The following is a 23,990-nucleotide window of genomic DNA, read 5'->3' on the forward strand; positions in this document are numbered from 1 at the left end:
AACTGTAAGAGGTGGTTGATTTCATATGGGAGAGAGATATGAAATAACGTGGCTGATTAATGTTCTTTACGCTACTTCAGCATGGGAAAGTGCTACCACTAGGGTTGCCAACCTCCAGGTACTAGCTGGAGATCTCCTGTTATTAAAACTGATCTCCAGCTGATAGGGATCAGTTCACCTGGAAAAAATGGCCGCTTTGGCAATTGGACTCTATGGCATTGAAGTCCCTCCCCTCCACAAACCATGCCCTCCTCAGGCTCCGTCCCAGAAATCTCCAGGTATTTCCCAACCCAGAGCTGGCAACCCTATTCTAAATGCATTGAAGTCAGTGGTATAGAACAGTGCTAACTGTGTTTAGGACTGCACCCTTACTCACTAAGCGGCGTTGCCATTTGTTGTATCAGTTTGGCCTCAGCTGCAGGCTTTCTTTTGCTTTGTTGTTCCCATTTCCATTTCCAGTAAAACAATAAAGACGAAGAAGAAGAGAGAGGGGTTTTTATACCTCTTTTTGTCTACCTTAAGGAGTCTCAAAGCAGCTTACAATCACAATCCCATCCTCTCTCCACAACAGGCACCTTGTTGGTGAAGCTGAGAGAGTTCTGAGAAAACTGTGCGTGGCCCAAGGTCATCCAGCAGACTTCATGTGGAGGAGCGGGGAATCTAACCCGGTTCTCCAGATTAGAGGTCCGCTGCTCTTAACCACGACATCATGCATCATCAGAGGTCTTCTGTGAAGCTTCCAGGAGTCGCGGGATGGAATGAATTGTACCACTTCAGATTGCAAGTGGGGAAACCATAGTTTTGAATGCTCCCCTGCATTAAAAAGGAAAAGAAATCTCGCTATGAGTAGAAAACTAGATGAGCGCAGCATGGGCTGCGATGTTCAAAATTGGTCTCTCTTTCCTGCATTTTGAAGAGCCGTATCTACCACTTCAGGATTTTACCACTTCATTTACCACTGCATGTGCAGACATGGACTAAGAACACTTGAAAGAACAAATTGTATTGAAACAAAATTAAATACATAGCACGAGTTCAATAACTTAGGGAGAAAACTTATGTGCATTGGCCAAACTAGAAACTGAATCCCCCTTTTCCTTTGTATTCCCTATGGCAGGCCTAAAACAACAACTTCATTACATCAATTTTTAATTGTTTTAAAATAGGGAATTGATGGACCGTGCAATTCATGTCACATGTGGAAAATTCACCTTCTTTTTCTTCCTTCCCAGGTTTTCCCCAGCAATATTTCTATATCTGATCAGCACAGTCCCTTTATTGTGGCTTTTGGAACTTCATCCAGAAAATCAGGTACTGAGTTTTGGTTTTTAATGCTTGAGGGATATGGGTAGGGTTACCAGCTCCAGGTTGGGAAATACCAGGAGATTTTTGGGGAGGAGTCTGAGGAGGGCGGGGTTTGGAGAAGAGACGGACTTCAATGCCATAGAGTCCAATTGCCAAAGCGTCCATTTTCTCCAGAGGAATTGATTTATATCGCCTGGAGATCAGTTGTAATAGAGATTTCCAGCCACCACTTGGAGGCGGGCAACCCTAGATATGGGTAGGGTTCCTAGTTCTGGCTTGGGACAATCCTGTTGACTTGGAGGCAGTACCTGGAGAGTGAGCTCAGCAAGGATGTAGGGATGCCAGCCTCCAGGTGGGACCTGGGGATCCCCTGGAATTACAGCTCATCTCCAGACTACAGAGATCAGTTCTCCTGGAAAAAATGGGTGCTTTGGAGGGTGGACTCTATGGCGTTGTACCTCACTAAGGTCCCTGACCTCCCCAGGTCCCACCACCAAATCTCCAGGAGTTTCCCAACCTGGAGCTGGCAACCCCAACCCCCACCCCACCCCGGTGGCCAGGGAGGACCCGGCAGTCCTACAAGGATGTGATACCATAGAGTCTACCCTCCGGAGTTTCTGTTTTCTCGAAGGGAACTGATATCTGCAGTCTGGAGATCAGCTGGAATTCCAGAACTCCAGGCCTCACCTACAGTTTGACAACCCCAGCCAGGGGATTAGCATTGCCAGCCTCCAGGTTGTGGCTGGAGATCTCCTGCTATTACATCTCCAGGCAACAGAGATCAGTTTACTTGGAGAAAATAGCCATTTTGGAAGGTGGACTCTATGGCATTATATCCCATGGAAGACCCTCCCCTCCCCAAAGAAGAAGAAGAAGAAGAGTTGGTTTTTATATGACAACTTTCTCTGCCACTTAAGGAAGACTCAAACCGGCTTACAATTGCCTTTCCTTCCCCTCCCCACAACAGACACCCCGTGAGGTAGGTGGGGCTGAGAGAGCTCTAAGAGAGCTGTGACTAGCCCAAGGTCACCCAGCTGGCTTCATGTGGAGGAGTAGGAAATCAAACCCGGTTCTCCAGATTAGAGTCCACCGCTCCAAACCACTGCTCTTAACCACTATACCACGCTGGCTCTCCTCCCCCACCCACCTCAGGCTCCACCCACAAAATCTCCAGGTATTTCCCAAGCCGGAGCTGACAACCCTGTAGGGAATACAGGCATAGCCAGAGCTAATGACAAAGTTGGCCAAGCTACTTAAGACAGCAAATTTGGGGCACTAAAGATCACTGAGCTCTTTATTATTTAATTCTCTCTTATTCTTTCTTATTCTCTCTCTCTCTCTCTCTCTTTCTCTCTGTGTGTGTGTGCGTAAGCAAGAGAAAGACAAAGAGAATTTATTTGGATTTCCTGTTTCAAGCATCAGAACACCTGGGGCTTGCCCTGGAAACACAGAATCTGTTCATTGACTCTGCTTTAAGGACCCAGAATTTATTTATTTAGATTGTTAATACTCTACTTTCTCCCCACTGGGACAACAATGACCCTGTGAGGTAGGTTAGGCTGAGAAGGAGCGATCGGCCCAAGGTCATCCAGCAAGTTTCTATAGCAGAGTTGGGCTATGAATCTGGGTCTCCAAGATCCTAGTCTGACACACTAACCCCTACACCTACTGCAAATACAGATTATATTATGCAAAATAAAACAAATCTGTTCCATTTGCGTAAGGCATGCAGATCGCAGAATTTGGATTGCAGAACCAGATTCCAAATTAGAGACATGCATAGCATTTTGATCATTTCCCCAGTGATAAAAACAGTGGGTAGAAACTACACTGGCTATCCAGTTGCGAGAGATCCATGAGAAATAAATCATGCGGTTTACCAACCACAAAGCTGTTGGAGCCCAAATTGTACCATGATTGTTGCTGCTGCACTTCAGTGAGAGATTTCCATGCAACATCCCTTGTTAGAGTGCCATTGAAAACTTTCCTGTTTTATTAGACACGACTAGCTGCGATTAAATTAATGTCATTTCCCTTCTGCATTGTCATGGTTCATTTACACTTCACGTTTGAAATCTTAGTACATAATCGTGTGGCATTATATTAATCTGCAGACCAATACACCAAGGCCGCACAAACTGGAAAACATGTTGTGTGATTGATAGCTTTATACATCTTAAGCACCAATATGGCATAGTGGTTAGAGTGTCGGACTAGGATCCGGAAGACCAAGGTTTGATTCCCCATTCTGCTTGCCTGGTGACCATGGGCCAGTCACATTTAAAGAAAAAAGATGCCAGGTGACAGGCTTATTGTTTTGTAAAGCCCCTGCGTGTTTCGCTGTACAAGCTTCGTCAGGGGGATCAGAGTTCCTTTGTGCTGACCATCACAAAAGAACTCTGATCCCCCTGACCAGCCTTGTACAGTGAAACGCGCAGGGGCTTTACAAAACAATAAGCCTGTCACTTGTCACCTGGCATCTTTTTTTCCTTTTTTGGTTTGCTGGCACTTTGCTAGTTCACATATACTCAGCTCACCCTACCTCATGGGGTTGGGAGGATAAAACGAAGGGGAGAATTCAGTAAGCCACTCTGGGTTCCCACTGGGGAGACAAGTGGGATACGAATGAAGTGAAATAAATACATCTTGGAGTATCGATCCACATTTATGTCCCTTTTTTATATACTACAGTTCAGAAGTGGAGGGAGGGAACTGGCAAAGAATTACTAGGTTTGTGTGAGTAAATGATTAGGATATTAGCCCGATAGCCCAGGTCTGCTAAGGAGTAGCTGCTTGGTTGCCCAGCCTGAACTTCAACACTTGAGAAGTCCAGCTCAGTTGCCCAGAGGTTGGAGGTGAACAGTGCAGTCCGAAGCAGAGTTACACCATTTGAAGCCTATTGATTTTAATAGACTACTTAGAAGGGCGTCCCTCTGCTTAGCATTTCACTGTAAATGGGCAGGAAGTTGTTTATCTGTCTCTGAAGCTGAGCAGTGCAACACAGGAGAAGGTGTTTTTACTTCTCCCTGTTCCCTATGGGAGAATGGGGGTTGGGGTGGGTTTGGAGAATGTGTGCCTCATGGTACATCTTCCCACCCTGACTTCATCCCCTTTCATAAAGTGTTAGAGCCTCTGCCCCATTTATATTTATTTGTTTGTTCTCCACCTTTCTCCCCAATGGGGACCCATCATTCTCCTCCATTATGTCTTCACAACAACCCTGGGATGTACGCTAGACTGAAAGTGTATGACTGGCCCAAGGTCACCCAGCAAGCTTCCATGGCAGAGCAGGATTCGAACCTGGGTCTCCCAGATCCTAGTCCAACACTCTAACCACTACACCCCCTGTCAGTCCACTCTGGGAATCACCTACGATTAGTCCCATTACTCTATGGGAGCCCTTTTGTGACTGGCTCTAGCCCCCAAAGGCAGCCCGTTCTAAAAATTCAAGAAGTGTCCACACACAAGATTGGGGGCCTCTGCTTTGGAGAGTTCAGAGTGCTTCACACAGGTCAACTCAGTAATCCTGACAATAACACTGTAAGGTAGGCCAATTTTACCTTGGGGTACCTGGTGTAGGGTTGCCAGGTCCCTCTTTGCTACCGACGGGAAGGTTTTGGGGCAAAGTCTGAGGAGGGCGGGGTTTGGGGAGGGGAGGGACTTCGCTGCCGTAGAGTCCGATTGCCAACGCGGCCCTTTTCTCCAGGTGAACTGATTTCTATTGGCTGGAGATCAGTTGTAATAGCAGGAGATCTCCAGCAGAGGCAAGATTTGGACTGTGGACCTTTCTGGTTCATAGCGGAGTTTGTTAGTTTCTGACATTTCCTCAACATATTGCTCACAAACAGTAATACAGGGCAAAAAAGAAATGAAACATCCCACAGGCCATCTGGGCAACTTTTGAAGACACATGAGAAGAGTAAAATCTTCAGTTACTTTACAACTCAATTGAAATCCTTATCTTTTTTATCCACCTGGAATGAGGTGTTTCAGAGACAGTTAGGAAGATAGATGGAAAAGTCCTGCCAAACTTTCCACTTCAAAAGTATACAGTATTCTGGGAAGATCAACTTCCAGCTGACGAAGTGGATTTCAGCCCATGAAGGTTTACCTTTCGATAAATAGTTTAATCTTTCAGATGTCATAAGACTCCTTTTTGTTTTGGCTGAACAACAAAACAAACAAAAGTTTGTCTTTTATTCAGGCAATTTCATTTGTGTTAAGCTGCAGTACTGCAGTCCAAGCTCTGCTCACAACCTGAGTTCGATCCCGACGGAAGTTGGTTTCAGGTAGCCGGCTCAAGGTTGACTCAGCCTTCCATCCTTCCGGGGTCGGTAAAATGAGTCCCCAGCTTGCTGGGGGTAAAGGGAAAGATGACTGGGGAAGGCACTGGCAAACCACCCCATAAACAAAGTCTGCCTAGGAAACGTCGGGATTTGACGTCACCCCATGGGTCAGGAATGACCCGGTGCTTGCACAGGGGACCTTTATCTTTTTTTAAAAAAAGTGGGAAACTAGCACAGCACATGAAGGGTTAGGCATGCAGCTTTCTCCCTGGGGTGCTAATTTTAAAAAATTCAGGGAGTTTTTACATGGAGGAATATTAAACATGCCACTTTCCCTACCTACTGTCTGAATTCATACATTCATTCTACCATCTAAGAATTCTACTGCCACATTCTGTTGCATTTGTGAACAAGGACTCAAAACTCTGTGGCATATAAGCTGCTGTAACAGGGCTCTTTCTCACACTGTTCACATATAGAGGAGCCAACAGGCCTGGAGAAAAACATTCGGTGCCTTTTATAGAGGCTTAAACCCCAAAAGGGGTCGCCATAAGTCGGTTGCGACTTGAAGGCACTTTATACACACACACACACAATGTATGGAAATGGTTGACTGGAGCTTTTCATGAAGTGGAGGTAAGTGACATCACCTGGTCAATAACATTCCCATTAAGCCTCTATTAAAAGAACAGGACATTCTTTTCCAGACCTTGGCTGGCAAGTCCTGGGAGAATGCGGGGGTACGGCTCTCTGAAACAGTGTCCTGCTACGTTATGACATCACTTCCAGCAGCATAACTGGAAATGATGTCACCATGTTGCGGGATGCTCTATGATTTCCCCAAAAGCTGCCAACTTTTATGTTGAGACCGAGTCACTTATTTTGAACTTGATGTGCATTTTTTAAAACTTTTAAATTACATATATATAAAAAACAAGTACAAACATAAAAAGGTAATGCCACAACAGCATAACCATTCATTTTCAATTATACATACGCAGGCAAGTTTTAACAAGAAACAGTAACAAAAGAAATCTGTCATTATTCACGGTAGTCAATTTAGTTCTTCCAAATTTCAAAGATTCCATACAGAAAAATAAGCACATTCAAACCTTTACCATGGTTAACTCCATATGGTACAAGATTTCTTCCCATTGTAAATCTAACTTAGCCACATCTTCATTTTTTGTAGAGCCATAAGTCATATCAGAATATAAAAGTCCTTCACTTTTTCTTAGAATGCTTTCTTACTGGGAATTTTTCTCCATTTCCACCAACTGTCAAATACGAATCCAGCTGCTGTCACCACGTAGAATATGGTCGCATGAAATTGTCTTAGAATAATTGCCACCTAATTTATGAAACATAGTTCTAATGTGGGTACAACCATATTTTCTTTATTTTCTTTAAAACATTTATTAGCTGCCATTCTTCCTTGCAGAAATTAAGGCGGCTTACAACTTCTTATCGCTTGTATACCATTGTATAACATTGGACAACATTATAGCAACCATTTTTCAAAAAAAATTCAGCTCTAATACATTTCCACTACATGTGGATAAAGTTAATGTGGGACTCGCAACAAAACCATCAATGATTTCTAGCACCTTTGTATATTCTTGCCAACCTACTGGAGGGAGCTAACAGTGGTATAACATTTGGATGGCATTTCCCCTTAAAGCAAAGCTAACGGAAAGGGATAATTCTGTAGATAGCAGAAAAGATCAGACCTTTACATTAACTTCATAACCCAATGCTAAGTGTCATTTTCAGCATACCCATTAGTAAGCTTATTTATAGATGTTCTTGAAAGCGAGACTTTTTCATTGGATAGCATGCATTTCTCAAAGGGGTTAAATGTCCTGCAAATTCTCTGCTGTGTAGCTTTGTCATCAAATGATCCTAACCAACAGCCTCTCAACATATATAGTCCCTTTCACCTCAACCAATTCTATTAGCTAGCTTACAATACTTAGATAGCTAACATCAGTGGGAACTAATTTACTATTAAGTCTTTTCCATACCACTAAGATACAATTGATACAGCAGCTATCCTTATATCTCTCCGTCTCAGATGTCTTTAGTATAAATCAGCTTCTTGGAGGTGTTGACATGAAACACTGTTCTAACATAGCCACATCTAACTCTGGTCTCTTTAACTGACCAAGTTGATAGTTTATTCTTGCAGCTTTATAATATAAAGAAATATTTGGGACAGCGAACCTTCCTTTATTCTATTTTTCTTGGGATATTGTCCAGCTCATTCTGCCCCACCCACCAAATAAATTAATTACATAAATTCTGCCATTAATTTAATGTCTTCTCTGGAATTATTACTGGTATACTTTGAAAAACAAATATTAATTTAGGAAGCAAATAATTAATTTAGGATGCAAAATCATCTTTATGAGGATAACCCTATGAATCAGAGGTATTTGAAATGTTGTCCACAGAGAGAGAGCATCTGTAACCTTTGCATCACAGGGTCAAAATTGATTTTACACAGTTTACTGGTATTATATGTTAAATATATTCCTATATTATTAACTCAGACTGTTTTACTTTATGTATCCAACAATTACTGTTTAATTCATAGATGTTTACAAACTGCTCCCACACTCAAATGCCATAAGACATGTTAAAAGGTATTTGCTTTCCATACTACTGGAGATTTCTCTTTCCGTAGTTAATTTGATTATTGTTATTTAATGTAAAAATCTCTGTTACAACACCTATGATCAGACTTGAAATCAGTATGATAGCACAGGGGAATTACAACCCTTTTGGAATTACTTGTGAGTTTGAATGACACCTGGCCTTCAACAGTGTGACATTTGCCAAGCCAAACTCTTTCACCCCAGTCTGTCAAGGAAGATCTACATGCAGAAGGCAGCTAAGACCTCTACATCCAGTGAGGTGCTTATCCAGTCTCCATTAAACTGGCTGGATGTATCTCAAAATGCTGATGACAACGTATATCCCCATTCAGGGCCACTAGTAGTTGAACATGACTAGTTGAGATATTCTAATTTAAGATCTGGGTCCTTACGTGATCCAGCTAAATTGGCAATGGACCCTTTGAAGCCCATTGACTTCAATGGACTTAGAAACTGTAACTCTGCTTTAGATTGCATTGTAAGCGTGTTGGCATTATGAGTTACTTTAATACATGTCTGTTCAGAAAGAGACTGAATTTTAACTGAATCACATTTTTATTGCAGTTTTGCCTTAATGAATCTCAGCAGCCTGTGCAGAATATCAGTGAAAGAGAGGAACGTAATTATAAAAGTGATACCACAGACAGTCATATACTAGAGAAGGTGAGTGCTTTTTACTATCACTTCATCCTTGAAATAACAAGGATATCTGAAATAACTTGAATTCGGTTGTTGCAAACTGTGTTCCATTCTTTGTCATGACCTCTTCTGGAATACCAGCATGAACAAAAGTGTCCTTCAGTTGTACAATAATGCTTCAGCCACAGTGAACATTTTTAATACAAAGTTTGTAACCAGTTTCCAGGAACACTGTGCCTTACTACAGAGTTCTACCGCATGTGATAGAATTCTGCTTTTGTCCTCTCAACAAGACCAGCATCTACAAGAAGACCCTTTATAAATCTTTGTTAATTACCATCGTGAAGAAGTCACATTAACCTTGTGGCCCTGCTCTTTCTACCATTATCTAACTAGGGATTTAATGGAAATAATTGTCTGCAGTAACAAATAATGCACCCTGCCGATGATGCAGTGCTTCTATCGTGCACGAAAATAGGTCTCAACCATCTCTTGCAAGTTTTTGCAACCTTCTGCTTAGAGAACAGTCTAAAAATCAATTATGAGAAAACTAAGGTCTTCTCGAGGACCTGGCACCCCATGTCTTGGAGAGTAAATAGGAATTCCATCTAACAGGTAATTTAGTTATCTAGGTATCAACTTTCAATTTAATCTTAATTGGTCAATGCAGATGGAGCAGGCTCAAAATATGCTTAAATGCAGGACAGGCACGTTGCTTAAGTTTTTTCACTCCCAAGGCGGGCAATTTGTGCCAGCAGCCATCCGTGTTTTCAAGGTAAAGCTACTCCCTCAACTCCTATATGGGATCCCCATCTGGGGAACAGGGAATATTAAATCTATTGAAAAAACTCAATCACACTTTGTGAGGCGGCTACTGCAGTGAGGGAAAAAAGTATTTGATCCCCTGCTGAATTTGCCCGTTTGCCCTCTGACGAAGAAATGACCAGTCCATTATTTTAATGGTAGGTTTATTGTAGCTGTGAGAGACAGAATAACAACAGGAAAACCCCCAGAAACCCAGAAGACAAAAGTCAGAGATTGATGTTCATTATAATGAGTGAAATAAGTATTTGATCCCTTTGCAAAAGATGACTTAGTACTAGGTGGCAAAACCCTTGTTGGCAATTACAGACGTCAGACGTTTCTTGTGGGTGGCCACCAGGTTTGCACACATCTCAGGAGGTATTTTGTCCCACTCCTCTTTGCAGATCCTTTCCAAGTCAGTAAGATTTCGAGGTTGATGTGTAGCTACTTGAACCTTCAGCTCCCTCCACAGATTTTCGATGAGATTAAGGTCTGGAGACTGGCTAGGCCACTCCAGGACCTTAATGTGCTTCTTCTTGAGGCATCCTTTGTTGCCTTGGCCATGTGTTTTGTGTCATTGTCATTCTGGAATAACCATCCTCGACCCATTTTTAATGCCCTGGCTGAGGGAAGGAGGTGCTCACCCAAGATTTGACGATACATGGTCCCGTCCATCGTCCCTTCGATGCGGTGAAGGTGTCCTGTCCCCTTAGCAGAAAAACACCCCCAAAGCATAATATGTCCCCCTCCATGTTTGATGATGGGGATGGTCTTCTTGGGGTCATAGGCAGCATTCCTCCTCCTCCAAACACAGCGAGTTGAGTTGATGCCAAAGTGCTCAATTTTGGTTTCATCTGACCACAACACTTTCACCCAGTTCTCCTCTGGGTCATTCAGATGTGCATTGGCAAACTGCAGACGGGCCTGTACATGTGCTGTTTTGAGCAAGGGGACCTTGCGGGCTCTGCAAGATCTCAGTCCTTCACGGCATAGTGTGTTACCAACTGTTTTCATGGTGACTATGGTCCCAGCTGCCCTGAGATCATTGACAAGTCCCCCCCATGTAGTTCTGGGCTGCTTCATCACCGTTCTCATGATCATTGCAACTCCCGAGATGAGATCTTGCATGGAGCCCCAGACCGAGGGAGTTTGACAGTTAGGGTTAGGGTTGTCACCTTCTCACCAAGCTGCTTGGCAATAGTCTTGTAGCCCAGTCCAGCCTTGTGCAGGTCTACAATCTTGCCCTGACATCCTTGGACAGCTCTTTGGTCTTGGTCATGGTGGCTAGTTTGGAATCTGATGGATTGATTGCTTCTGTCGACAGCAGAACCCTAACCCTAACTCTAGTCTGGCTGGTTGATAGGGGATCAAATACTTATTTCACTCATTATAATGCACATCAATCTCTGACTTTTGTCTTCTGGGTTTCTGGGGTTTTTCCTGTTGTTATTCTGTCTCTCACAGCTACAATAAATCTACCATTAAAATTATGGACTGGTCATTTCTTCGTCAGAGGGCAAATGGGCAAATTTAGCAGGGGATCAAATACTTTTTCCTCTCACTGTACGTATCCCTAAATGTGTCACCTACCCTATGTCTAGAGTTGGGATTAAATCTCTTAGTGTCTAAGGCATGGTTGTGTATATTTAAATTCTGGCTCCGCTTCCATTTCAGAGCCACAGAGGCAAGTCTGGTTTGGCAAATGCTCTCCAACAGTTACCAGTCAGCTTGGAGAGCTCAAATTGTTCAGAAAAGCAAATCAATAGGAGTTCCCTTTGAGTCCCTTTTTCTCTTAAATGAAGTTCAAGCTTTTAACGTGCTAAAACAAAGGATTTTAGATATTGAAAGTCAATCTGTATATTCCAATGCTATAAGAACATGTTCACCATTGTATTTTGGCATTTACCCGGTTCGAGACAAGCTACCAGACTATTTCTCAAATTTGTCCTCTCCAATGCTGAGACGCCAGTTTACGCTGGCCCTGCTTAAACCTACTAGAGGCAGATAACACTAAAAACTCCTTATGAAGAGAGAGACGGTGTTTGTACAGACAACCCGAATCGGTAGCCCAAGTCCTATTACACTGCGACTTTTATGCGCTCCTGCGAGAGAAATTTCTGCTACCATTACTCAAGGATAGTCTAGCCCAAACAGATGTGGGCTTAGTGTGATACCTATTAAGGGACAGGGACGAGCATATAACACTGATGGTAGCAAGATTCCTGGAAACGTCTCTAGGAGTGCTGTGCCAAGCAACTCCACAGAGATAAGCACTATTAAATGAACTACATAGCACTTTAAGAATTACAGATTTTAACTATTTTATTATTTATATACTGTATTTTAATGACTGATTGATGTACTTGGGAGATCTATGCCAATAAAGGTTTGAATTAATGAATGAAAAATAATGCACCTTAATATATCTTTTCTATTGGATGTAATTAAAATTTCAAAATAACAAAGCCCTGCCACCATTACGTGCTTTCTTATCTGAGTTATCAAAATGTTCTAACTGGTAAATATTGGAATACCACCTCTTGACACAGAAACAACACCATAAGGAATAATATTATTGCTCATTATAAGATGACTAAAGCACGGGAAAGTGCCTGGAGAGGATGGGATCCCTCCCAAAATTCTTAAAAAACATGAAGAACGGTGGGCCCCTTTTTTAGGCAGCTTTATTCATGTACATTGAAGCTACTGGACTGTGGCAGTGGTGGTTCCTTTCTTTAAGAAAGGGAAGAGAGACGATCCCAGCAATTATAGGCCAATTAGTTTATTAAGCATTATTGGTAAGATTTATGCAAGACATCTTTTGGACAAGTTAGTAACGTGGCTTGATCAGGAGAAGATCATTGTACAAGCCAAGCAGGTTTCAGAGAAGGTAGAGGAACAACGGATCACTGTATAATTCTCCAACATCTAATAGAAAAATACATTTCTAAAAAACTGACTTTGCTATACACCACCTTTGTAGATTTTAGGGCCACCTTTGACTCAATTTCAAGGCCCCAGTTATGGGACAAGCTGGAAGAATCTTCTATAGATAAGAGGCTCCTTTTTTAAATATGGGCATTACATTCGCAGACAGCAATCAGAGTAAGGTGTAATAGAAACTGGAGCCTTACAGAACCAATTGAAACCTCCAAGGTAGTCAGACAGGGCCTTCTGCTTGTCCCCTTGCTGTTTTCCTATTACATCAATAACTTAGCCAGTTATTTGAATTCTGAGGATTTCCATCCTCCTAAAATAACAAGGCAAATATTCTGATTTTACTTTATGCAGATGACGTAGTGATTTTGTCAAGAACCCCTATTGGTATGAAAAGAGCGCTGGCTAGCTTGGCTGTCTATTGCAGCAAGGAATCACTTGCAATAACTATCAGGAGATGGTTTGCACCTCACAAGGGTAGGAAAAATGTGTTTGGTGAGAGCCTCGCAAACCTGATCAGGAGGGCTTTTTGGGGCAACAGAGACAACTTGGCACCATCCTCTATATGACAGCCCTTCAAATACTTGAAGATGGTTATCATATCCCCTCTCAGTCTTCTCCTCCTCAGGCTAAACATACCCAGCTCCTTCAACCTTTCCTCATAGGACTTGGTCTCCAGACCCCTCACCATCTTTGTTGCCCTCCTCTGGACACGTTCCAGCTTGTCTACATCTTTCTTAAATTGTGGTGCCCAAAACTGAACACAATACTCTAGGTGAGGTCTAACCAGAGCAGAGTAAAGCGATACCATCACTTCACGTGATCTGGACACTATACTTCTGTTGATGCAGCCCAAGATCACATTTACCTTTTTAGGTATCGCATCACACTGCTGAGTCATGTTCAGTGTTTGGTCTACTAAGACCCCAAGTTCCTTTTCGCACACACTACTGCTAAGACAAGTCTCCCCCATCCTATAATTATGCATTTGATATTTCCTACCTAAATGCAGAAGTTTACATTTATCTCTGTTGAAATGCATTTTATTAGTTTTAGCCCAATTCTCCAGCTTGTCAAGATCATCCTGTATCCTGGCTCTGTCTTCTACTGTATTTGCTACCCCTCCCAATTGAGTATCATCTGCAAATTTAACAAGCATCCCCTCTATTCCTTCATCCAAATCATTTATAAAGATATTGAACAACTCAGGGCCCAGGACAGATCCCTGAGGCACTCCACTAGTCACTCCTCTCCAAGTGGATGAGGAACCAATCTCTCCTGTTTTAGTGGATAACACCTTCTATTGTTTTTAAATCCTGAGTGATGGATCAGAATAGAACAAAATAGTCTGCCTCTTGCATCTCCAATTACTGTGACCCAAGGAGTCTGACCCTGTGTGACCATTGGGTTGTCCTGCAGCTGACAAAACACAGCCCGAACCTTAGGCTCTGCATCCTGGGTTCCCAACTTTCTTTCCCCGAGGAGTTGCTTACCTCATTACTGGCCCTCCAACTGTTCCATAGTTAATTATTTGGACCTGGCTGTCTCAGGGTATGTTAACTGTCCATTCCAGGTTTCCTCATACAGGGATTCTGTGAAGGTGATTGCCAACATGAAGGCCTTCTGATAGCTCCTGGGCTATGCGGCCCTTTTCTGGGGCAATGGTTCTTTTTCTGGACCTTACATTGAGGCAAAGGGAGAGCCACTGACCTACTCTCCTTCTGGCCTGGGTCCACTCCGCCTTTTGGCTGCATCACTGAGAATGGACTGTCCCTGAAGAAGCCAGTCAGGTGCTTTACAGCCTCCTTCTGCTACAGTGTGATGACATCATCATGCTTAGTCCACAATTATGTCACTTTTGAGATTGGGTGAGGTACTTCTGGTGAAGTTGACATGACTAGCCAGGCTTCACTATAGCCTTAGCAGCCCTAGTCATAACCAGATTCTTTTATGGCCACATATGGACTTAGCATGACCCCAACAGGGATATTGCTTGATGTTCAAGCACATTCAAGTTCCAGACTCTATTCTTGAATGCAGCTGTTTTTCTCCTGAGGTCTTGCAGAGCCCCTGCCATCAGAACATACAAATATGGACTAGATGGACCAATGGATTGGATATATATATATGTGATTTGGTCACAGTAGTGGAATATGTACAAACTCAAGAATGGATGTAGACAAACCTCTGCAGTTTACAGACTATGGTTGTGACTTCTAAATGTAGGCAATCCAACAAATCAGGGTTGATTAGTTGGCACCAAACTGGGATTTCAAACTAGGCCTTTTGATTGGTTTGTTAACCGTGGGCAGTAGGAAATGAGGTTTGTTGTGCTATCTGAATTTACAAACCACAGTTTGTTGAGCAGTTCCACTCCCATGGCCTCAGAGAGGTATTGGGGGGTGGGGAATGTCCTCTCTGTTGGGAGATGGAAGATAGGCAAGAAGCACACAAAAGACAGTGTACACAATAGCAAGGTTTTATACTTATTTCTGCTAGTGTAGCAAGTTTGTAGCACAAGTCATGGATTAAACAGACAACAGTTTGTTTGGGGTTGGAACAGGCAATGTCTGGTGTTTGGAGAAGAAAAGACCCTGCAAGGGTCAGCACCTTCTCTCCTGTTAAGGGTCATTCCTTGTCTGTCTCCAGATTGCTACTCTTAGGGCAATCTCCTGCTTCTTCTCAAAGGTTCCACAACTCTCTCCTTTCTTCTCCTCTCCCTCAGCTAGTGATGTAGCTAAGAACCTATCTCTCTCTTCTCTATCACATATGTTAATTCCTTTTCTACACTTCAATCATTCTGTGCGTCTGTGTTGCATTAATCACTCTGCCAACAGATACAACCAATACCTGCTCTGGTAGTTTGTGCTGAAATGTTCAGATGAGCTGAGAATGTTGGTTCTGGGCAACCCCCCCCCCCCAAAAAAAAAACACACACACACAACCAGATTGCCACATGCAGCTTTCCTGTTCCTTTTTGACAGACATCCTGTATTGACTGCTGGCTTTTTATACCCTCCTTTGAAACAGGCCCTGTATCTCGTCAATACCCTCTCCACGGTGTGTGAGAAAGTCTGGACACTCAGTCTCCACCAGACATTTTTGCTGCTCCTGATCATTGGGAGATGGCTTCTTCCTATTGGCGGTGAAATTACTCGGGACCAGTTGTCACAGTTGCTTCTCATGTTTGTGGGCACAGCCGCAGATATTCTTGAATTCGCAAGCGAGACCCTGGAAATAGAGGATGTAAGGTAGGCAGTATTTTGCAACTCCAGTTACTCTCAGCCCTGCAGCCTCTTAAGAATTTCAGCTGAAAATGATCTCAAGCCAGCTGGATAAAAGCACTGAAGAATAACAAAAAGTACTGTGGCAAGTTAAAAACGAAAGTGCTGATTCCACTTTAGTTGTGACGGAGTTCCATTGGGGGCTTGTGGAATGGTATGGGATAGCCCAGTCTCATGAGATCTTGGAAGCTAAGCAGGGTTGGTACTTGGATGGGGGACCACCAAGGCAGACTCAAAAACCCCTTGCTGGGTTGACATAAGTCGGCTGTGACTTGAGGGCACTTTACACACACAGGTTCCATTGGGGGCTTGAGGAATGGTATGGTATAGCCTGATCTCATGAGATCTTGGAAGCTAAGCAAGGATGGTATATGGTTGGGGGACCACCATAGAAGACTCTGCTGAGGAAGGAAATGGCAAACCACTTCTGCATCTCACTTGCTTTGAAAGCCCCTTACTTGGGGCACTATAAGTCACCTAACTTATTCCATGGGTTTCAAAGGGATAAACACAGTATGAGTACTCATGGGCAAGGGATTATCCAGCAAAGATGTTTCATGTGTGAGTGCATGTGTGCATGGATGCACATACATATATATGTCTGAATGTTAGGTTGCCACAACATTGAATTCAATGGGCTTAGAAGTATGTAGTTCTGTGTAGACTGCTTTGTTGAAAAGTACTCTTAAGAAAGTCTACCTGAAAAGTAAGTCCCAGTTTAGTCAGTGGGGTTTACGCCCAGGAATGAGTTATTAGGGTTGCTGCCTAAAAGGATCAGTCATGATTTTCTTATCATCTGCACACAATAGAATTGAGGATCAGAGGATCATTGTAGCATGTAATTGTGGGCTTCTATAATCTTTAATCTTTTATTGATCAAATAAGTAATGGACTGAGCTGCAGTTTCTCATACATATAGTGTAACAAAGATTCCATACTGGATTGGCTTCTAAAAGCTAACTGAGAAGGAATTGCATCCATATACATCAGGGGAATTATGTCTTTGTCCAAGAATTCAATTCCGTTTACCATTGAAGCATGCTTTGCCCCAAACACTGCTGGCTTGAAACTTACCTTGTTGCTGGCTTCCCACATTTGCCTAGCTTCTGGATTATCTTTCCACTAAGTAAAGCTGAACTTCCAGTATGGGAAGGGGAGAGAAGTGATAAAAATCAGACTAAAGCTGGATGCAGTCCATGGGACACCAATTAAACATCTCTGATCTTGAGCACCCCTGCCCAAGTAACTGAGAAATATTGCTGTGCCAATTTTAGAATGCCATAATAATATTTCCGTAAAAAGTTGATAAAAATCTTGGTTCTTGAGTTTGTTAAACAACCCCACCACCACCACCTACACACATATGCTCTATTTTTTCCACTTCGTTTGGACATCTGGTTCAGACTGGATTGTTTTTGTTTTGGTTCATCATTAGAGGGGAAAAGATCCCGTAAAGGGTATAAGTACATTTGACATTATTTCCATCCCGGGATTCCAAGAATTCCAACTTAAGACAGCAGTGTTTCCCCCAATTAGGCTGAAATCTAAACTGTAAACCACACCAGCTGGGCTCCATCCCTTTATAATACGGGGGCACTACATGTATGTTATCTTTTTTTAATTTCAGGAAGAATCATGCTCTTGTGTATGCTATTCTTGCTGTGTGGACTTGGAGTATGTTGCAGTTTCCACTGGATCTTGCAGGTAACATTTGCAATTCCCAGGTATTTCTCCTATGAATATAAGCATGAGAATGATCCTTGAGTTTTGAGAAACCTATCCCAGTGTAACAAACAAATGAATCCCAAGGGTGAATGTAGGCTATCGCCTTTTTCTGACTGAGGGAGTTGTGCAGTATTATTTATTTATTTATACAGAACGCTTTTATGCTGCTTCTCCAGGAACCTGCCCAAGGTGGTAAAAATAATCAAAACAAAACAGTAAAATATATTAATTAAAATCCAGCATTAAAAATGCCCCAGCCCAGCATAAAAACATAGAGTATAAAAACAGACCACAGACAGCTTAAAACAACAGTTTCCAGGCTAAAATAGTATTTAAAAATCAATGCCTTACTTAAAATCCTGGGGCGAACTGAAACATTTTGGCTTGGTGGTGCCTCAGAAGAAGCAGTGCAGGCATCAAGCAAGACTCAAGGGAGAGGGGCATTCCACAAGCGAGGTGCCACTACTGTCTTTGGTTGCCACCTGCTTCACCTCTGAAGGCAGTGGCACAGAGAGCACTGATTGCGAAGCAGATCTTAGCTAGTGAGCTGGACAATATATATTGTTCATACCCATGGACCAGAGCACTGGCAAATGACCAGATTAAGACATTATGTCCACATATACCAGGAGCATGACATACAAAATACACATATTGCCCCGTTCAAACCACATGGTGTCCAAATGTAGCACTCCTAGTATATGTCTCAAAAGTGCTATAAATATAGACATGGCCATAATCATGCTGTCCTGAACAAACATCTTTTTATGAAGGTCCTTTCACTTGTACTGTGGTATTAATATATTTTTTAAAAAAAACCTCTTTCCTTGTAGTGCAACACGTTGGCTGCAATTCATCTGTCTCATCCAAGAGAGTTTTCAGTTTGCTCCTCTACCGACATAGTGCAGACCTCTGGAACATTGGCATTGGCTTGTTCATCCAAGACGGCCCTTTTCTTGTTGTGCGCTTGATCCTGATGGGCCATTTCAAAGTCATTACTCAGATGCTGGTGTTTTTCACAGCGAAGAATATCTTAAGTGTGATGTTACAACTGTACCGGCTCATCGTGTTATCATTAGACTTCCACGCATCGCTGCGGTATCAGTCAAACAGCCGGAAAGGAGGAGTCAGTTGTTGCCCATGTGATCCGAACCATATCAGCCTTCCGCCCAACAACTGTGATGGAAGGGAGTGTGCTACTATTCCTCTTGAGGACTCCTTACCAGTTACCGCTGAATGCTAGTGAACTCTGATCTTTTATTTTTGACATTCCGTTGTTTTCACCTGGCCCCTTTGGAAGGGATTGGCATTATCAGACAGTCAGTTTGATTCTGGCTTTTTTTTTTGTTTTACCTCCTGTCCACCTACAAGGTGAATGTTGCATTCTTAAATAAACACAAGATGAGAAGTTGGAGCGAAGCCACCCAAATGGAAATGTTTCAGTGCTATGATTTAGGCAGACTGCCACTAAATCCATACCATATTTATCCACTGGGATTAAGTACAAGTAGTTGATTAGAATTTTTAAAATAGTACGTTTTAGCAGATTTGATTACTGACCGCAGAAGAGTCATGTTAGCAGAACATTTGCCTGAAATTCAGGCTTATGGCTCTAGCATGGTGCAGGACCTACTTGGGTCTCAGAAGAATAATTTCCACTGTGACAACAGCGCAGATAAGCAAATTAACAAAAAAAATGCATTGCTTCTGCCGATATGTTATACATTCAGTGAATGCAAGAACAACTGGTTTAGAATTTCCTCTCTCTCGGCTGGACTGAAAACTATTTGCCCCATGGAGGAACTACAAAAGGTCATGCATTTCTTTTTCTCAGACATAATCAAAGAAGACCTTTCTCACTCACAATAGTGTATCAACATCATATCTGGATTACAATTCTCTTCAAGAAAGGATTTTTCTGTCATTTTATACAAAGGCACTTGCCCCTTTAATAGTTCCAGTGAGTTCACTTTGCCAGATACCTCACCTATGATAGGCATTGTGCTTCCCAAGGGGGCCTCCGTTGTTGGGCAAGCATGCAATAAAAGACAATAATCTTAATGGCTGATCTACGTGATAACCAAGAGGGAGTTGAGTGGTATCTGCAACTCTGTAATGCTGTGTAAATTTATCCCTGGATCTGGTTAATAAAAGAGTGGGGAAAACATACAATTTCCTGTGTTGTTTTCACATTACATATTTCCAGACTTTAATATTGCATTAATACATGCAAAATCAGAATGAGTGATTTAAAATGCTTCTGTATCTGTTGTTGTAAGGGGATTATGCTTGAAAGGTCTTTTTGTTTTTTTAAAGAACAAAAATCTGTGAAAATACATCCATTACACCTGTTTCTTTAAAATTGTCTATATTTTTCAAGTACTTTTGTTATTAAAAAAATTAAAATGGAGATGTGTACAGAGTAACATTACTGACATCACCAAATTCAATGAAGCCATGAAAATTGGAGTTCTCTCTAGAAGAGGCATTGAATTCAGAATGTTTCCAGGAATGAGGGGCCATAATTCTTTGGGTCTGTCGGCAGAAATTCAAGGTGAAATCTGCATTTGCGAGACATTGCCAAACATCATTTCTGGTGTGTGTGTGGGGGGGCTCCCATCCCTGTATTTGCTGACATAATGCGCAGGGGGTGCACTTGTAAGGAAGCACTAGCACAGGGGTCCCCAACATGGTGCCTCTGAGCACCATGGCACCTACCGACACCTTTTCTGGCCCCTGCCAAGTGTTTTTTAGGAAGGGGATGGAGCCAGGTAGGGCTTTTGCCCAGCTAGGCTTCTGATTGATTATTGGAGATGTGATTTGCTGTGCAGATTTTTTTAAATGTTCCTTTAGCAGGAGCTGCCACCACAACACAAGGATCCTCACTGAAGTTAAGCTGTGGCAATAATTTTGTGTCTGGCTCTGCCTCCTGCGGTTGCCCTTTTGTGGCAGCCATTTTGTTGCTGCTCCCACAATGGCGTGTCAGCTTTCCAAATGTGCCCACAGGCTCAAAAAAGTTGGGGACCCCTGATTAGCAGATGGAAGGGAGGGGTGTTTATGTCCAACACCACCAGCATAGTGTAGTAGTTAAGAACAGCAGACTTTAATCTGGAGAACCGATGGGGTTGCCATAAGTAAGCTGTGACTTGACAGCACTTTCTACCACCATTCTTGTTCACAAAGTCCTTCCCAGGCCACCCCACAAACAAGACTTACTTTTTGTTTGCAGAAAAATCTGATATCTTAAAAAAAATTATGGGTTGACTCGCCCACCCCCAATTATAGATGTGGCAACTGTACCTTTAAGTGATGAATGCCCTCAATGGGAGAGGCTATGAAGGCTTTCAGGGAAGAGAAAGAGGAGGAGGGGAAAATGTGATGTCCCCGTGCAAAGGGTCTGTTGCTTGTACAAACTTATATTACTATTAAGAACTATTTTAGTAACCTGATCAAGTGGATTGATTCAGAAATTAATATACACATTTCTTCAAATATACACATTTCTTTCTCAGTCACTAGATGAACTATAGCCTCAACACTCTTGTGTGTGTTAAGTGCCGTCAAGTCGCTTCCGACTCATGGCGACCCTATGAATGAAAGTCCTCCAAAATGTCCTATCTTTGACAGCCTTGCTCAGATCTTGCAAATTGAAGGCTGTGGCTTCCTTTATTGAGTCAATCCATCTCTTGTTGGGTCTTCCTCTTTTCCTGCTGCCCTCAACTTTTCCTAGCATGACTGCCTTTTCCAGTGACTCTTGTCGTCTCATGATAGCCTCAGTTTAGTCATTTTAGCTTCTAGGGTCAGTTCAGGCTTGATTTGATCTACAACCCATTGATTTGTTTTTTTTGGCAGCCCACGGAATCCGTCACCCTCTCCTCCAACACCACCTTTCAAAGGAATCTATTTTCTTCCTATCAGCTTTCTTCACTGTCCAGCTTTCACACCCATACATAGTAATAGGGAATACAATGGCATGAATTAATCTAGTCTTGGTGGCCAGTGACACATCCTTACACTTCAAAATATTTTCTAGCTCTTAAAATACCCTAAAGAATTGCTACCTTTTCTATCCAGTATAATCTTTAAACAGTAAATCTTTTTCTGCCTGATTCCTTGGACTTCACAACTCTGTACTTTTCAGCCATAGCAAGTACACTATCTCGCTCACAGTTCAGTTCTATGGAAATCAATAGCGCTGCCTAAGATCGCCCTGTAACCATCATATCAGCAACTGCCATTCTGTAGCTGTCATTCTTTACCTGGTAACTTATCTGTCTTTTATTAGAAGTCTCTCCTTCATCTTTCTGCAAGATTATAAAAGGGGCCTCCCTTCCTGGTTGCAGGACTACCTACTTAGCCCTTCCTATTTAGGGGTTCCATCTTTTCAGTTTATTTTTATGACCTTCAGGTGCATATTGGTTTTTTCAGATAGATAAAAATTAAAAAAAACAAACCTATAGGCTCCTTTATAACAATTTCAGGTAACAAAAATTAATATTCACTCTGAAATACAAATTAAAAAAAGAAAACACATATACCCTATATGATGATACCTTTCATTACACCTTTCAAAGAGATTGCCTGTTGGGTCACTGCGGGAGTCACTGATCTGGGTATTTCAGTGTATTTAAATGGAATATGTGGAAAAGGTAATTTTATAAAAACGCACACACTTTGCTAAACTAATTCAATAATTTAACTTAGTTATCAATTAAGATTGGTGGCATGCTTTAGTCTGACACCTAAAAGCAATTTTTTAAATCAGTAGTGTTGGATTTAATGAAATAATGCATTTTGAACATGCCAAAAAGCAGTATACAGTTACAGGATTCCTTTATATAAAGAAAAATCATCTAAATGCTGCTTTGTCACCACAGACATTGGTCATGATGCTTACTGCTTAGTCACCTCGGCTTTCAACATACTTTACTCTGAAGGGAACATAGTTGATTTGCTTGCAGGCAACGAGTGTCATAAAATGTCTGTTTTAGGGTTCATACCTTGTTTATAAAAACCTTCCTTTGACATTTCAGACCACATCCAGAAGTCTTTGAGTTTTATTTCCTCCTTTGTCAGCCTTATGAAGGACTCTTGGGCCATATTTTTGCATCGCCGATGTCAATGTCCAGGGAAGTAATATTCTTGAGGACAGTAGCACATCTAATGGCTGCTTACTATGCTGGGTAGGGGGGAGAGGTTGCCCTGAATGCACTTAGAGCGGGTTTTCTCCATCATCTTTTAGCAGTTCACCAGATGAATTTTTCATTGGGGTAAATATAAGCAGTGACTGTAGGAAAAGTGAGATTTAACTAAAGTGAGATTTAACTAAAGTGAGCGTTTAAATAGTACATGCCAAGGAGAAAAAAGTTTCCAGCCAGACTTTAACACTTTGGTAAAACACAGGAGCCCCGTGGCGCAGAGTGTTAAGCTGCAGTACCGCAGTCAAAAGCTCTGCTCACGACCCGAGTTCGATCCCGACGGGAGTCGGTTTCAGGTAGCCGGCTCAAGGTTGACTCCGCCTTCCATCCTTCCGAGGTCGGTCAAATGAGTCCCCAGCTTGCTGGGGGTAAAGGGAAAGATGACTGGGGAAGGCACTGGCAGACCACCCTGCAAACAAAGTCTGCCTTGGAAACGTCGGGATGTGACGTCACCCCATGGGTCAGGAATGACCCGGTGCTTTCCCAGGGGACCGTTACCTTTTTAAAACACACACATAATCTGTATCATCCCACTGCAACTGTGTAACTTTCACGGATTCAGGACAGGTCCAATTCCAGGACTCCGTCCTCAACCCACACTCCCCGTTATTATACTCCTGCTCCAAATTGCCCTCTCTCCCTCCAGTTATACACTGTCAAAGTCTTAACCGAATCCCCAGACCGCAGCACCTATTGGCTGTTTCACAGCCCCACTCTCATTGGTGGGATGGGAGTCAAAGGAACAGAAGGAAGGAATGAGTTGGCCGAGGAGACTGGCAGGAAAGCCGCTCTGATAGGGTTGCCACTAGCGGGAGGTTTTTGGGGTGGAGCCTGAGGAGGGCGGGGCTTGGGGAGGCGAGGAACTTCAATGCCGAAAAGTCCAATTGCCAAAGTGTCCATTTTCTCCGGGTGAACTGATCTCTATCGGCTGGAGATCAGTTGTAACAGCAGGAGATCTCCAGCTAGTACCTGGGGGTTATATTCAAAAATACAGCTTTAGGCAAACGATTATTTATACGATATGTATGTATAAAAGGCAAGTAGCCTTTAAAGTCTTTGTCTTATATTTATATATTTTCTATTTTTCTCATTTGTTGTGAATAAGTCAACTTAGATAGTTCACATAAATATCAAACGGCTGTGTGAAGTCTACAA

At 42.4% G+C, this 23,990-nt stretch overlaps 1 protein-coding gene across 1 annotated transcript in view; it reads left to right on the forward strand.

Moving 5' to 3' along the window:
• Positions 1 to 18,922, forward strand: part of TMEM26 (transmembrane protein 26) — a 36,387-nt gene extending 17,465 nt beyond the window's left edge. Inside the window, exons 2-6 of the mRNA XM_056850145.1 lie at positions 1,233 to 1,311; positions 8,813 to 8,911; positions 15,659 to 15,879; positions 17,540 to 17,616; positions 18,471 to 18,922. Of these exons, the coding sequence (XP_056706123.1) occupies positions 1,233 to 1,311; positions 8,813 to 8,911; positions 15,659 to 15,879; positions 17,540 to 17,616; positions 18,471 to 18,880 (886 nt within the window). The 3' untranslated portion in view covers positions 18,881 to 18,922. The remainder of the gene's footprint in view (positions 1 to 1,232; positions 1,312 to 8,812; positions 8,912 to 15,658; positions 15,880 to 17,539; positions 17,617 to 18,470) is intronic.
• Positions 18,923 to 23,990: the final 5,068 nt, after the last annotated feature.

This window comes from Euleptes europaea, chromosome 5 (assembly GCF_029931775.1).
Source record: "Euleptes europaea isolate rEulEur1 chromosome 5, rEulEur1.hap1, whole genome shotgun sequence".
NCBI lineage: Eukaryota > Metazoa > Chordata > Lepidosauria > Squamata > Sphaerodactylidae > Euleptes > Euleptes europaea.